Source organism: Brachyhypopomus gauderio, chromosome 16, assembly GCF_052324685.1.
Source record: "Brachyhypopomus gauderio isolate BG-103 chromosome 16, BGAUD_0.2, whole genome shotgun sequence".
NCBI classification, from domain to species: Eukaryota; Metazoa; Chordata; class Actinopteri; order Gymnotiformes; family Hypopomidae; genus Brachyhypopomus; species Brachyhypopomus gauderio.
In genome coordinates this window covers 15,286,216-15,301,329 of record NC_135226.1, presented here as the reverse complement: position 1 = coordinate 15,301,329, position 15,114 = coordinate 15,286,216, and the positions used below count along the sequence as shown (strand labels likewise).

General features: G+C 46.1%; 2 protein-coding genes across 6 annotated transcripts in view; both read right to left on the bottom strand.

Moving 5' to 3' along the window:
- brip1 (BRCA1 interacting helicase 1) overlaps nt 1-6,934 on the bottom strand; it is a 50,998-nt gene extending 44,064 nt beyond the window's left edge. For 2 of the 4 annotated variants that reach the window (XM_076976806.1, XM_076976803.1), the window contains exons 1-7: nt 6,791-6,934; nt 6,202-6,314; nt 5,991-6,102; nt 4,893-5,072; nt 4,650-4,798; nt 4,375-4,527; nt 141-440 (exon numbers count right to left, since the gene is read on the bottom strand). In XM_076976806.1, coding sequence (XP_076832921.1) covers nt 141-440; nt 4,375-4,527; nt 4,650-4,798; nt 4,893-5,072; nt 5,991-6,102; nt 6,202-6,294 — 987 coding nt within the window. In that variant the 5' untranslated portion in view covers nt 6,295-6,314; nt 6,791-6,934. The remainder of the gene's footprint in view (nt 1-140; nt 441-4,374; nt 4,528-4,649; nt 4,799-4,892; nt 5,073-5,990; nt 6,103-6,201; nt 6,315-6,790) is intronic. The other 2 variants (XM_076976804.1, XM_076976805.1) reach the window with 2 other exon arrangements.
- Nucleotides 6,935-8,283: 1,349 nt separating this feature from the next.
- ppm1da (protein phosphatase, Mg2+/Mn2+ dependent, 1Da) lies at nt 8,284-11,274 on the bottom strand. 2 transcript variants are annotated; one of them, XM_076976857.1, is made up of 7 exons: nt 10,660-11,274; nt 10,310-10,538; nt 10,019-10,143; nt 9,630-9,811; nt 9,261-9,497; nt 8,715-8,853; nt 8,284-8,642 (listed from the first exon to the last, which is right to left on the bottom strand). In XM_076976857.1, the coding sequence occupies exons 1-7, from the start codon at nt 11,162-11,164 to the stop codon at nt 8,464-8,466; spliced, it is 1,596 nt and encodes a 531-aa protein (XP_076832972.1). In that variant the 5' UTR covers nt 11,165-11,274; the 3' UTR covers nt 8,284-8,463. The 2 variants fall into 2 exon arrangements, with proteins under 2 accessions (XP_076832972.1, XP_076832971.1); XM_076976856.1 differs by having other exon boundaries at nt 8,284-8,853; nt 10,660-11,273.
- Between the last annotated feature and the right edge of the window lie 3,840 nt (nt 11,275-15,114).

The window sequence follows — 15,114 nt, the reverse complement described above, 5'->3', positions numbered from 1 at the left end:
TGAGTTCACGGTCGGGACCCAACAGGAGCCCTACGGACCCCGACAGCCCCTGTTCGAGCCTCATCGTGCCATTGAGGGGTTCACGTGAACAAATATCCCGCCCCCCAGCCGGCGTGACCCGGAGCACGGTGGCCACTCACGTTCTTGGCCTCCAGCAGCTCTTTGCAGCGTTCGTTGCGGTTGGCGTGGGGCACCACCTCGGGGTGGACGCAGGTGTGGTCCCGGCTGGACAGGATGGTCATGGGAACGGTGGCGTAGAGCGTGCGCTTCAGCTCCCGGGCGATCTGGGTGATCTGCTTGTGTGTGCGTGTGCCAAAGAAGATCTTGGGAACCGCCGCCTTCTTCCTGTCGCCCTCCTTGACTCCGCCCTTGGGCTTCTCGCCCGCACCGGGCCCGTTTACGAGACTGGCACAGGGACACAGGGAACAGGACACGGGAGACTGCGGAGAGAGGACGGAAAACGCGTCACCAGCAAGAACTTCGTCAACAGCGAAAACCCGACGGAGCGACGCAGGAGGTCGCGAAAGCCAAATCGGACCAAACGGGTTTTTCGTGGAAGTGGACATACAGACACACACACAGACACAGAAGGAAACGCTACGACTACAGATCGTATGACCCCGTCTGAGGCTGTAAGTTTAGACCTGGCCATTGTTCACGGCGTTTCTCCCTGATTGGGTGTCTTTAATTGCGGCTTTCACACACAAGGGCCTGCCAGCCTTCGGTGGTGAAAGTGATCCTCACATCTCTCCTGACCAAGAAGAATGACGGACATTCCACAAACAGGCTGTGCGAAACAGAGAAGGGGCTGGTGTGCATGCTCACGAGATTTGTGACCGGAGACAAGTGTTACTGTGTAACTTAGAAGTCCACAACTGTAGTGTGCTTGTTTACGGTGTTAGTTTAAACCAGAATTAAAAGAGTCTACGTGTACACATGTCAAATGAACCCCCTGTGACACAAGGGCTTGCACACTGTACATTAAAACCTTTCATTCGAGTCAAACATTAATTGTTGCTTCATTTCATTTCACATTAATCATGTTTAGAAAGGCAACTGGACCTTTAAATATATTTTCCAACAATCTAACTGGTCCTAACTGAACATTTTGAGCCTCTTTCCCAGTCTGGGATTAATCCTAAACCTAAAAGAATGGGAACCAGGATGTCACAGGCGTTTCAGAGCAGGCGTGGGAGTCGGACACCCGATGCGCAAAAGCCTAATCCCGCCCCCGCACGCTTGCTCTGGTGTCTCTTTCCAAAGTGAAAGTAGCATCAATCCCAAGTCCTCCGCCAGGCAGGAAGACGATGACCACTGGGTCCCTGGAATATGAGACTTCACACTTTCCATTCTTTCTTCTCCCTGAAAGCGACAGTAAGACTATCCCCCTCACAAACAAACGCTAAGCCCCGGCGTGTGTTACACCTCAATACCAGGGAGCAAGCTCTCCCTCGGCCTACGCTTCAGTGCGCAGGTCAATCTTTGGTTACTCGCGAGCTCCTCGAACCCTTGTTTGCCGTTAAATATTACAACGGGCGGAGGAACGGGGGTGTGGGTGTGTGTGTGTGTGAGTGAGCGGGAGCTGTCCGTCAGCGGAACAAAGCCCCGGTTCACCTCGCCGGGCCAGCGGAGGCCCGGAGGTGGCTAAGGTTACGGCGGAGCTGGACGGGTTTCGCGGCGGGTCTCTGGTTCGCTGGCTCACCTTACCTGCTGCTGCCACATTCAATGGGCCGCTCCAAACGTCCTGCCTCCTACGCCGAATAATTACTTATTCATCGGGAGGGGGAGGGGGGCGCCCCCGTGAATGGGGGGGGGCTCTTGTCAGCGGCAGCGCAGGAAACAGCTGACACAAGGGTATCCATTACGCGTGGCCTGCCGCAGTTTCGGCCCCCTCTCACCGCCGTCGAGCAAACAGACACCCCAGGTATGCAGATAACAGGTCCCGCTGGCTGGACCCACCGCCACAGACACATTCGGACAGCGGGTCGCATTCTTCGTCCCCCCCGCCCCGCCGCACATATCCCGATATGATCAGGGAGCCAAACCGCCAGTGGCTCCAGGCCTGGGGCCGGACACAGCATCGCCGTGAGCGCATGCATCCACCCTGACAGACAGGGTCGGCCTTCCGGGGCCCTTGAGAGTAGAGAGTAGCCACGCCGAGGTCTGAAAAGTGAAACGCTGCTTCTTTGAGCAGCTCATACACGCTGGTACAAAGCAGTGCGCAAAACGGGTGTCAATGTTAGAAAGCAAAAGAGGCAGAAGGTTTGTATGGAGTAACAGTGGTGCTGGTGTTTGTTTGAGGTGCGGGTGGAGCGCAGGACCCCGTTAGAGCCGTGTGTGTGTGTGTGTGTGTGCGTGTGGTATGTGTTTGAGACGCAGCACTAAATCTCCCTCTCAGGCCTGAGTGTGAGCGGGAACAAAAGATACTACATTTCAACAGGTGAGCTCTGAGAGCCTGACACTTGAGAAACTGAAATCTCACACTACCCCCCTCTCCACACACACACACACACACACACACACACACACACACACACACACACACACACACACACACACACACACACACACACACACACACACACACACACACACACACACACACACACACACACACACACACACCCTCTCTCATTCAGTGAAGCAGCGGGCTGGAGAGTGCGGACAGGACTGAGAGAAACTCTCTTCCCTGAGTCTTTATTAGCCTTCGTGGGTCTTCATTCCCCCTGTTGGCTGCCCCCTCCAGAGACCTTGTCACCTCCGCACCCCCCCCCCTACACACACACACACACACCCCAAGCCAGCCAATCTCCTGCACCACAAAGCAGCTGTTTATCCCTGGAGCACAGTAACCAGCGGGTGAACCCCATTCAATATTTATCCCAGGCTTTCACAGATCACTGCCAAGCAAGGCAAACCTCTTAATTAAACTGGAGCTTGCTTCAAAGGCTCCATTGAGGATGTCAGTCAGCGACGGCAGGGGCCTGCACACGGTGTCAGGTGAGAAATGGAAACCTGCGACATCGCCCCTCCCACTCCAAACCCCGCCCCCTCCCTCACCCTTGACCCGCCCACCAGGCCCGGGCCTCAGCCTTCTGTAACAGTCCACCAGTCCAGCAACACAGTACACTTCACACTGACGCATTTCTCACAAGCTTCATACGGAGGTCGAGCACACACACAATAACCTGAGCAGAATATCTACCTTGATGCTAATTGCATGATTCTTTAGTCGCGGCAGGTCTGGTTTCCCCCTAGTAAAGAGCCGTTTCGGGGGGTTAGTGGTGACGGGCCCGTCCTCGAAGCTCCGCGACTCATCCTCACAAAACTCGTCTCATTACTCAAACTTGTCCAGGCTCTGGTGCAAACTCTAAACCAGGCCTTTCATAACTGGTTTAGGCATGGCTGAAACCGGGTCGGTGGTGCAAAGGTGCACCCGTCACACACTCACTCACAGTTAGTAAAAACATCTGAATCATCATCATGGTAAAAGCAGTCAAACAGCAAAACAATACCAGATAAGAGCAGCGCTAACACACGCTTAACTGATAATGCTCAGGCTATGCAAAAACACACAACTTTTCACATCTAATGATTGCTAACATTATGGAACAGGACTACTGTTTTAAAATAGAAAAAACAGCCATGTACATATTTTATGGGTTAAATGAGACTTAATTTACACATGTCTATCAGAACAGGAATCGCAATGCTGCCAAACTAGAAAACCTCTACTGCCACTCAGTGGCCAAATAAAAACCCACAAAAACACTCTCATGTCACAGAATATAACGCGCCACCTGATAATGCCAGCATCTGACTCAACTGCCCTGTTTGAACAAAAACAGATTTGTGTAGACAAACGTGGGATTTTCCCCTCATCATTTCTGTGCTTATAATTCTGAGTCCACACCTATATTTGAAGCACCGCAATGTCTTATGTAAGCTACCAGTAATCTCTGGTGGGAACCAGTTTATCAGGCGGTAAACTACTTGAGTAATTCTGGCGTTCTGGAAATTTGCAGAGTACATGTTTTTCTGTTTTTGTTTTTCTCTCTCTCCCACATCAGCAAACAAACACAAACAAAACAGCAATTCATCAAAAGATGATTGTGTAATAAGTTCAGAATAGGATCGTTAGGAGGTCATAGGTTTCAACAGGTTATAGAAAGGGGCCTGTGAGCAAAGGTTAACTGAAGGCAAAGGTCAAATAGCCCGCTTGAAAGTGCTCGCACACGAAAAATGGGTCAGGTTACACCAAGCATCGAGTTATTCAGCAAATGTAAGACGTACACATTCAGACGCTGCCCCGGTAACCTCTGCGCTGGTGCTCTGAGATTGAAGATGGGTCGTGGTGTGGCTCTGTGTACTCACACAGCATCCTGCAGGGGGCAGGCCGCCCTCAGCCCCCGTCTGTCTGCTCACGTCCGCGGGCCGGCCCGACGCTCCAGACGCAGGCGGCTCTGGTTCCGCCTCATCGTCGTCGTAAACCACACCTCGCTCCAGACACCTTCGCTTCCTGCCCTGCTGAAGTGTCAAACGATTCACAAAGAAAGACGTCATGCAGGGGAGGGGGCCCGTCCGTGTCGCGTTCAGAACAGGGCCGGCGCTCAAACGGATCGTTATGAGCTGACGAATTCCAGGCATACCTTCTGATCCGAGGCCCGCGGCCGGATCCGCTTCCCGACGGTCTTGAAGTCATCGTCACCGCATGCACCCTCTGTAACGAGGGAGGCCTGCAGTCTCTCCGAGAGCCGGGATGACAGGGTGGATCTCCTTGATGGATCGCCCTCCTCCTCTGACAGGGAAGCAGATGAGAAGAACCTTCTGGTTTGTTGGTGAACCCTGATGTTGGAAGCCTCCATATTGTGAGCAGCACCGAAGACGCTCACCTCTCCGAGGAACGGCGGCCGGGGTCAAAGTACCTTCGCCGGTGAGATCGATCACAGGTGGTTGGGTCACCATGCTGTCGGAGGAGGCTGCCGGGCTGTGGCACACACACTGACATGGGGTAGTGATGTTTGGCTTTTTGCCATCACATGAGGGGCTACCTTTATCCTGGTCGGCCTTACCTTAGAGGAAAAAAGTTTTACCATCATACAAAGCAGGTCTGTGATAACTGCATAAAGGGCTAAGAAAACCTTTGTGAAATGTTTCATCATTTATAACGGTCAAAGTCAACCATTTCATGTTCTGAAATGCAATGCATACTATATATTTTCTAAACATCCGTCAGATTTGAGACCAATTTAATAAAGTAACTGCGGTAAGTGACTTGCAGTGTACGTAGGAAAGATTCTTAGTGACATTACAAATTGAAGTGAAGTAGACCAAGTTTCCAGAGAAACAGGACATTTTCAACAGAGGTCCTTCATCAGCTGTGCCGTTCGGAAACACTTTGCTTGCACAGCTGCTGAAGGACGTCTGTCTGAAACATCCCGTTTCTGGCCTCCTTTGGGGAGCATCTAGTGAGATGAAAGAGTAATCAGGTCCTTCAGCTACTTCAAGCCCACAAGGAAGACATTCAGACCGACACCCTTTAACCCATTCATCCATTGACAAACGTTAAACAGGACCTGGATTAAAACATTTCACATGCAAGCAGGAGAGTTCATCTCATTGCGTTTTTCCCCCTTATCAAAGCAGACAAAGGTGAGTTCCCCGACAGCTGTGAAGATAAGAGCATTAAAAAACACCTGCCACACTCACGAACCCCTACGGCGACAACACGCCGTTATGAACACAGACTGTTTCAGACAGGCACACTGATACTACATGGTACACATAATCTTGAAACGCTGATGCTGGCAACAGTTTCTGAGTCTTGCCCATCCACATAACCTTTTAAAGATGTACCAGTGCATTAAAACTGAATTATTACACTTTCTGTTTCTCATTCACGTGTTCAACTGTCAGTAGAGGAACTTTGTAAACTCAAGGACAACGTTCTAATGAACCAGACCTATAAACATAGTCATGAAGACACATACCAAACTGGGCTTGCTGCCATGACAGGGCCGAACACAGCAGGGCCAGACTCTTCCCGCTGCCCGTGGGACTCTCCAGCAAGCAGTGCTGCCCGTGGTTCAGCCCACGAACAATCTAAGGAAGAGCGGGAGATTTACAGTGACAAGAACAACTCCAACAGGTTCTCTGGGGGTGCAGCCAACTCGATGTTCAACGACACATCTTTAGACTCACCGAGTTCATCATGGCGAGCTGAGACGGATAGGCTTTACAAGGGAAGTGTATCTTCACTCCTCCTATGGTGTACTCCACCGTATTCGTAGCCATAGTTACAGCTCCTGTGATTACTGTGGGAGTCACACACACACACACACACACACACACACACACACACACACACACACACACACACACACATACATACATACATACATATATATATATATATATATATATATATACACATATATATACATACATACACACACACGGAAAGATATATATATATATATATATATATATATATATATATATATAGAGAGAGAGAGAGAGAGAGAGAGAGAGAGAGAGAGAGAGAGAGAGAGAGAGAGAGACAGAGATATTCAAAATGTTCGGGGGGTTTTATGGTGAGCTGGGTCAGTGCCTCTCTGATCCCGACCTGCTGACCATCACCGCTTCATCAACCTCGCCAGGACTTTTATATTAGCTAACCAGCTAGGCTAACCATATCAACCCTAACTATTCGCAGACAGACAGACGGAAAAAACGCAATAGTGAATATCTAGCCAGTTATCCGCGACAAGCTACTTAGGAAGACATTTACCTTAGTGGCTAATTAAAATGACAAGAAAATAAAAACATTTAATTTGTGTGGCTGTAATATCGCGGCATATCCAAACATTCAAAACATTCCCGCCATGCAACGAGACCGTCGTCTTTGTACTTCCGTAAGGGCGTCTGATCTACAAACCATCCGCACGATCTACTTCCGGCGCACCGTGTCTTCACAATCAACGGAACGGACCGAAAACAAGTTTTTGCCAGAAACACATTACTTTCCAAAAATGTGTCCCATCAATTTGATTCATGGTTTTCATTTCATTTTTCCAAATTCATGTGTAGACTGGATTGCTCTCAAAATAGCATAATTGAATCTCTAGTTAATCCAGTTAAGAGCTCGGTGAGGTTCTCATCCAAGTTTAGGCGATACTGGAGGAGAGTGCCTATAAGTCTGATGGGTCTGTACCTGTCTTGTTTACTTTTATTTATCTTCTTACTTTATCTTGTTTTGATAAATTTTCTTGATATGGACCATATAGTTTGTGTCTGATGTAAATAAAGAATTGAATTGAAGAATTTACTTACGAAATAAGAACACAAAACATTCAACATCATTCAACATCATTTCAATTTGTAATCAACGTTATAAAGCTTCATTGTGAAGCCGTGTCTAAAGATAAAGCAGCATTAACATAATTTTTTGTACAACTGAAATATTCCCAAACGAATGTAAACCTATAATTTCTGAGTGAACACAGAGTAATGCCTAGCTGTTAAAAAGAAAATGATTTTTAAAATCTTTCCAACGCAATATACTCATACACATCAGTGCAAGTCAGCCACAGTCAGATCCTGGAGTGGGAAATCAAAGCATTTTAATAGGTTTATCAAGTTTGTTTTTATTTTACCCGGTTAAGCATAGCAGCACCTTAAGTTTCACACAAAAATCTCACAATTAAGAAAACAACTTTTAAAAATAACAAACCCATCAAAAACAAATATTAATATGTAAATGAGATACAGGATATTAGTATGCATATTTAAAACAAAAACCCAGATGTGTATACATGTCTTGTATGCTGAGGTAAGATCATATATAGTGACAGGAGGTTAAGATTCAATTCTACTAAAACTGCTTACGTTCTTTGTTCTTTGTTAAAACAAAGTGTATAAAAATACATAGATTATTGAATTCCTCAAAGTAATTGGTTCTTAAAAATTGCTCTTTGGAATATGTACAAGTCAGCTGCAAGGAGTGATATCTTCTCAGAAGATATGCAGTCATCTGTTGAATTTTTCTCACAATCCTTCCACTATGATGAATGGAAGACATCAGGAATTCAACTTAAAGTGTATGAACCCCAGGTAATTAAAAGGCCCATGATGTGTACTTGATCAAACTGTGGCGTTACAAGATTACAAAATACAAAAACATTGTAGGCAAGATGACAAGTGACAAAATGTTTGAGCATCTAAGAGATCCACTATAGCTTCACACGACAAAAGCAATAACACAATAGATGTGCCACAATATGCTAAATAGACAGCGGTATACTATATTGTATCCACACTGCTCTTAAAACTGAACCACTTTTTTTTTTTTCTCCTTTTTAAAAACCTGGTAGCTTTAGAGCCCAGATTCTCAGTAGCTTATATTAAGTGTAGTTTGAATGTGACCGCGCAACAGGTGTGAATGTGCAGGAAAGAACAGGAATGTCAGCAAACACACACGGTAGGGTTTCCATGCTCCTTGAGCAGCCCTCGGACGTTGTCGGGCTGCTTCCGACCTTTGCCCCCGCGTCTCAGCGCGGTCCGCTCGCCGTACCGCCGCCGTGACGTGTACGGGGGGGCGTGGCTGTGTGGTGTCTGCGCGAGGCTACGCCGAGGCCTCTTGCCTGGAGGGACAGAGACAGCCTCCAGCATTCGTTTGCCTGCAGATAGTGGGCCATTACTGTCGCAATTATTACCGATATCTCTGCGAAGGAAGTGAGGGTTTGTAAGTGGAAATTCAGATAATGAACAACTGCGTGTTCCACTACTGGCTCCTGGCTGCCCCAAGGCTGGTTCCAGTTCAGAGGAAGGAAAAGAGACATCCGCCTTTGGGACCTACAGAAAGATAGCACAGCATATGAAGGCTGAATCGTTTAGGTTTACACAACATGAGCTATTAAAAGTTACTTAAAATTGTTCTGGAGTAATAGCTCCAACAAAGATTCACTTTCATTATGATTATTTTAGAAACTCTTCAATGCCTCATGAAATCTCAAATTTTACTACAATTCAAATCAACAATTTTGGTTGTTTTGGTGCAATTTATTATTTTCTAATATTTTATATAATATAATATATATGAACACTAATAACAATCCACAATAAGATGTGGATTTAGTGGGTTTTCTTATGCTTAAAATTCACCTGAGAATTTGATTTTGAAACAGTTCCAAAAACAATACCACCTTCAAATATTTGTGCACTATGCACGTATGTAAATGCTCATAAGTGGTGATGCCAACCTGGACATCTGTACTGTTGGAAGAAGATTCAGCAATGGAGGAACACTTTGCTCCTTCCAGGTTGTAGACAACTTCATATGGAGACAAGGGCCCAGAACATGTCCCTACTGTCTCCAAGCAAATGACTATAGCGCTGGTGTTGTCAGCACGAAGCATGCGCTGATTCCATCGCTGCAGAGCACTGCTCACCAGCTCATGAGCACTACAAACATGCTCCTTAGTTCTTAGGCACCTAGCCTGTGGGCACACGGTGAGTAACGACTTTAGTAATTGGTATTAATGCCCCAGTAAAAATTCAAAGGGCCATATGAATTGTTAAGAATCACTGTAAAGCAGAGCAACAACCACGAGAAGTCCAAAAACTTTTACCCGGGCCCTGTCCGTTTCCTGGCAAATGGACACTGCCTCTTGGGGCGAAACCATGTTCCACAGGCCATCGCTTCCCAGAATTATGTACCGGTGTCGCTTCACATCCAGTTTGATAACAGCGGTATCGGGCTCGGGCGAAACGACAAACTCGCCACTGTAGAAGTCATAACTCCACAGATCCCCTGGAACACGGCACATTAACAAAACCTGACGCACAAGTAAGGCAATCTCTCTCCAACAGTTCGCACCATCAGAATATTATAACTGGTGAGCTTTCTTTAACCACCACTAAGTAGAATGTTCCCTTCTCAGGGAACTGAACTCGGTCCTAAAGAGCAACCAGGTGGTATAAGTTATTAGGAATCAAGCGTTTTGTCACCATGGCTCACCAAGGGCTCGAGCTACTGCAAGAAATGGGATCTGGTCAATGACGGTGCTCCTTCTGACTGGCCCATTGTGAGTGAGTCTGGGTCTTTTCCAGACAACTCTATTAACCCCAGACTTTTTTATTACACTGGAAAAGACAACAGAACCAATAAATCTTTTAGTACAGTAACAGTGTCTATAAATAAACAGAGACATTACAGTGTCTGTATGTAGTCCTCCGTGCATTTATCATTCATTTATTTATTTTAGTAGGGGTGGGGGTATTATTGGTGGGGGGGGGGGGGTACACTAACCTGCCTCCCAGTGCCTCAATTCTCTTCCTCTCTTTGGGAAGCTCGGGTTTATGATCCTGTGTAACTTCCTCTGCTCGAAGAACCTCCTCTGCGGGGTCGTCCTGCACCCCTAAGACCACAGCAGAGTCCCCAACATGGGCCACGTACAAGCGATCACGTCGGATCACAACGATGCTCGCAGTCGTCCCGGACGTGCTGGGAAGGCCAGTGGCTGTTCTGGGCCACTCCGCTACAAACATGTTGATTTCAAGCACCCAAGACGGACATAAATGAGTTACATCACTGTTATTAGCAGTAGTATTAGAATTAGAAAGCTATTAAATCGACTATCCAGTGCCCAGTGAACTCACGCAGTTTCTTCCACATGGCGTGGTGACAGGCAACGAACCCTTTCCTTATAGCCGTGCACACCTCCTCGTCGTCTCTGGACCAGAAGCCTCTTTGTTTCTTAATAAGATCCCACAGATGTTCCCGTGCGTAGCTCGCAGCGTCCGGACCGCCGTGCCCGTCGAAGACCGCGTAGAAGGCAACGGCCCGGGACGGACACGCGTTTCTCGGAACCTCCCCGGCGCGCGGCTCCGCGCAGCGGCTCGCCTCGCTCTCGGTCCGCGCGGCCGGCCGCGCTCCTCCGGCCGCCGGTACCGGGCTCGGATCCGCCGGTACCGGGCTCGGATCCGCGGGCGCACGCTCAAGTTTGCAATTCGCATCTTCCACTTCCGTCTCGCCATGTTCGGCCGCGTTCAGTTCGTCCTCGCTCGGTTCGTCGTCCTGCTTCAGCTGAACAAAATCCTCCATGTATTTCCTGCCGCCTTGGTCCAAGTACACGCTCGCTCGGCATGATAATGCGTTTTCCATGATGGGTTTGACAGTAAAAAAAAAACAAATGCAGGGGTAGGGTTCTGTTTAGAGGGGAAAGTAAGCCAGTGCGGGTCGTGTCTTGGCTCTTTTGTTTATTTTGGACCCTTGTAGGCATGCTCAGAACACGCTGCGTCACCAGTTGGGGTTGGCTTACAGGAACCGGAAGCACAAAAAAACACCATTTTGAAATAAAAAACCATAATGTGGTGGCATTTTAAAAATCAATTTTATGAAATTATTTAAATAGTAAATAATTATCAATTCATTAATTCAATGCATTTTTATGCATGCATATTTACATGCAGTGGCATATTTAAAATCCCAACCACCGCTACGAATACGAATACGAATACTTTAATGTCATTGCACAATGTACATGTACACTTGTTCAACGAAAATAGGATCCAGCCTCCATCATGGTACATATTAAATACAATGGTACAATATGCTATATACACTAAAATAATAAAATGTTATCACTAATATAATAAAATGGATTTAAGAACCAAAATAGAATAGTCGGAACCAAAAACAAACAAAACAGAAGAAGCAGCATGTTATTGCACTTGTGAATTAAGTTGCACATTTCCCGATAAAGTTATCATCTTAAATTGAAATTGAATCTATATACTGCACAGTGCCCGAATAAATAATTTAAGAGTTTAACAGCGCGATAGCCCTGTTGTAAAAACTGTCCCTTAGCCTATTTGTCCTTGCTTTGAGTTGCCTGAACCGTCTGCCTGATGGCAGCAGTTTGAATATGTGATACCCTGGGTGTGTTCTGGCTTTTATTATTTTATGGGCCTTTCTGCGACAACGGGTGTTGTAGAGCTCCTTAAGTGATGTAAGAGGGTAACCAATGATTTTCTGGGCGGTGTTGATGACCCTCTGTATGGCCTTCTTGTGTTTGGTGTTACAGCTGGCGAACCACACAGAGATGCAAAATGTTAACACACTCTCCACGGAGCAGCGATAGAAAGCCATCAGCAGTTCTTTCCTCAGGTTGAGCCTCCTGAGGATCCTCAGAAAGTGGAGGCGCTGTTGGGCCTTTTTCACTATCGCTGAGGTGTTTGTGCTCCATTGGAGGTCTGCATCCAAATGCACCCCCAAAAACTTAAAGCTGGCTACCCTTTCCACACACTCCCCATTGATCCAGATTGGTCTCAGGTCGGATTTTATCTTCCTGTAGTCCACAATCAGTTCTTTGGTCTTTGAGGTGTTAACGACTAAGTTGTTGTCTGCGCTCCACTCCACAAGCCTATGGACATCCTCCCTATATGCCGAAGTACACAATGTTTCCAGAGACACAGAATTATATAGTATTAATATAATATTAATATATTTTTATTTCATCTGCAATGCTCTGGAAGAAGAGTGGCTGCTGGTAATCATGGATTGTGGAAGGGAATTTCACAGATGCATACCCAGTACTGCTGCTAATTTCAACAGGTGAGTCATTACTGTTAATGGCAGTGTGATCCTATCTGTTTATGCTGAAATCCATGATGAGTTTCTTGGTTTTGTGACATTCATGGTCAGATTGTTATTATGACACCAAACAGACAACTCCTGTCTCTTGTTGTCAGATTCATTATTATTGCTTCTGTGACAGTGGGGTCATTGGAGAACGTCATTATTTTCTTATTGTTGTACTACACAATCATTGGTGAACAGACTGTTTAACAGGGCCTGAGGCAGTACTCTGTAATGCTTAGAGTCGAATTGGGAAAGACTCAAATGACTGACACTAGACTAGTGCAACAACAAAACTGAAATAATCAATAAGCCAAAATTCCCCCACAAATTGTATCAACATTAGCATTTCTATGTCGAAAATGGCTATGGAAAAACTCAAAAGTAAATAACATGTAAAAAGTTAGGTGCAACTGTATATATGAGGTGAAACTGTAGAGATTGAATTGTCTGCGATTTTGAAAAGTATGAAATTTTGCATGTCATATAGATGCTTGGACAAGACAGGAAGTGGTCCAGCCTGGATTTGGTGAATATAGATGAGGCTGAGTCCCATCTGGTGCAGTGCCAACTCAGGAAAGGTAAGACTTAGAACGTACAGATCCAGGGGTTCATAGGTGAAGGGTTTTATAGTAAACTGGGGCGCTGGTGCTGTCATCCTGTCACTGCACGTGGTCACTCAAGTTTGTTGACGGTGTTGTGGATGGATGCCAATGTCTCAGGATGCTCCTAAGTCTGTGTTACCTTCTGGTTCTGCCCTTTTAGCAAGGCTGTACTAATTTTATGCCAGATTTTCTGACACACTCCAGAAATGTTTACATTTCCTCTGTCCCACATATGATCCCATACACAGCTAATTTCCCCTCTTTTCTTTTTCCAAATGACTGCTTGCCTATCCGAGAAATACTGAGACAAGGAGAGACGAGCCTTTCCTGATATCCACCCTGGGCCTGCCACCTCCTCCCTAACCAGTTATGGATGAAGGTTCATCCCACTGCCCTGTCTAACCAGTTGTGGATGAAGGATCAACCCACTGCCCTGGCCCCTCTCACCAACCCGAATTCTCACCTGCTATGACTGTATCTCCACGGTCCTGGACTACTATTACTAACCATCGAGAAGTTTAGGACTGAATAACAATTATATAGAGAACTCATGTATATAAATACACACAAAGATGAGAAAGATGAGATCATTCCCATCTTTTGTTTGTTTATGTATCTCTCTACTTGTTATGGTGACCGGTGTCAGCCAGAGGAGGATGGGTTCTCCCCCTGAGTCTTGGTTCCTCTCAAGGTTTCTTCCTCATGCCCTTAGGGAGTTTTTCCTTGCCACTGTCGCCCTTGGCTTGCTCATTGGGGGCTTGAACTCGGACAATTGTAAAGCTGCTTTGTGACAACAACTGTTGTAAAAAGCGCTATATAAATACATTTTGATTGATCGATTGTTTTTTATGATCAGGCACACCACAAATAAGAGATTTCATAATGGTAGAGAATGGTCCGGAAACATATAAGCAGATAAGCACCATTACAGTCGAACTCGAGCTGTATCACAGAGAGAAGAGGTGGGAACAGCTCAGAGAAAGTGGGAATAGAATATTGTCATTTTACTCAGGCACAATGACATTTGGCATGGCACTTCTCCTACACACAGATGGCACAAGGCAGTGCAAAAAAGCTTGTGCAGTTGTTCAGGTTAAAAAATAAAATTTACAATCTAAATATACACATGAATATGCATGGAAATATGCATGATAACATTTACATATTTACAGATTTTGGATGTAAGATTAATGCATAATAATACACTCTCTGAGGGTCAAGGTAGGTGTGTGCAGTCCTGTGTTTGTGTGTGCATGTATGCTGTTTCTGAGACATGTGGTGTGTGCTGTGTATTCAATGTTTAAGCTTGTGTGTATGCTTCCAGTCTGTAGTCTTTGTAAGTTCTTTGGTTAGGCAGGAAGAGGTGTGGTGGAAGCCACAACCTTCAGAAAAAAGTAGCTACTGAGGCTATTGGTGCTGGATCTAATGGTCCTGAACCGTTTGTCTAATAGCAGCAGTTCTAACAGTTATGCGTGGTGTCCATCCCCATCTACTTTGCCTTAGGTGGTAGGACCAGGTTATTGTTCTTACACTTGGTCAGATGTTCCACCTCCAGCCTGCATGCTGTCTACTCAGCTCTACCATTGTGGCAGCATCAGATAATTTAATTTTAGAGCTGGGAGGTGTGAATGAGAATCCAGTCATCTGTGAACAGTGTTAAAAGTTCCTGTGTTTAGAAATTGGGTGGAGTAAGAGTGACTTCCAGTTACGACATGTTGTGGTTGGAAGAAAGTCCATGATGCACAAGCATATAGAAGAACCAATACCCAGGTTATTCATTTATTTATGTGGACAGAGATTCGATTTAAAAATGTCCGTGAACCTTTGTGGCAGCTGCAGCGCACATGCATGTTAGACTGGAGGGGGACC

Bases quoted from the DNA above. Each gene is read 5' to 3' on its own strand.
- ppm1da (XM_076976856.1), bottom strand. From the start codon at position 11,164: ATGGAAAACGCATTATCATGCCGAGCGAGCGTGTACTTGGACCAAGGC. The intron at 10,144-10,309 runs GTTAGTGTACCC...TGTCTTTTCCAG, and splicing joins ATTGAGGCACTGGGAGGCAG to TGTAATAAAAAAGTCTGGGG. The intron at 9,812-10,018 runs GTGAGCCATGGT...GCCGTGTTCCAG, and splicing joins TGCAGTAGCTCGAGCCCTTG to GGGATCTGTGGAGTTATGAC.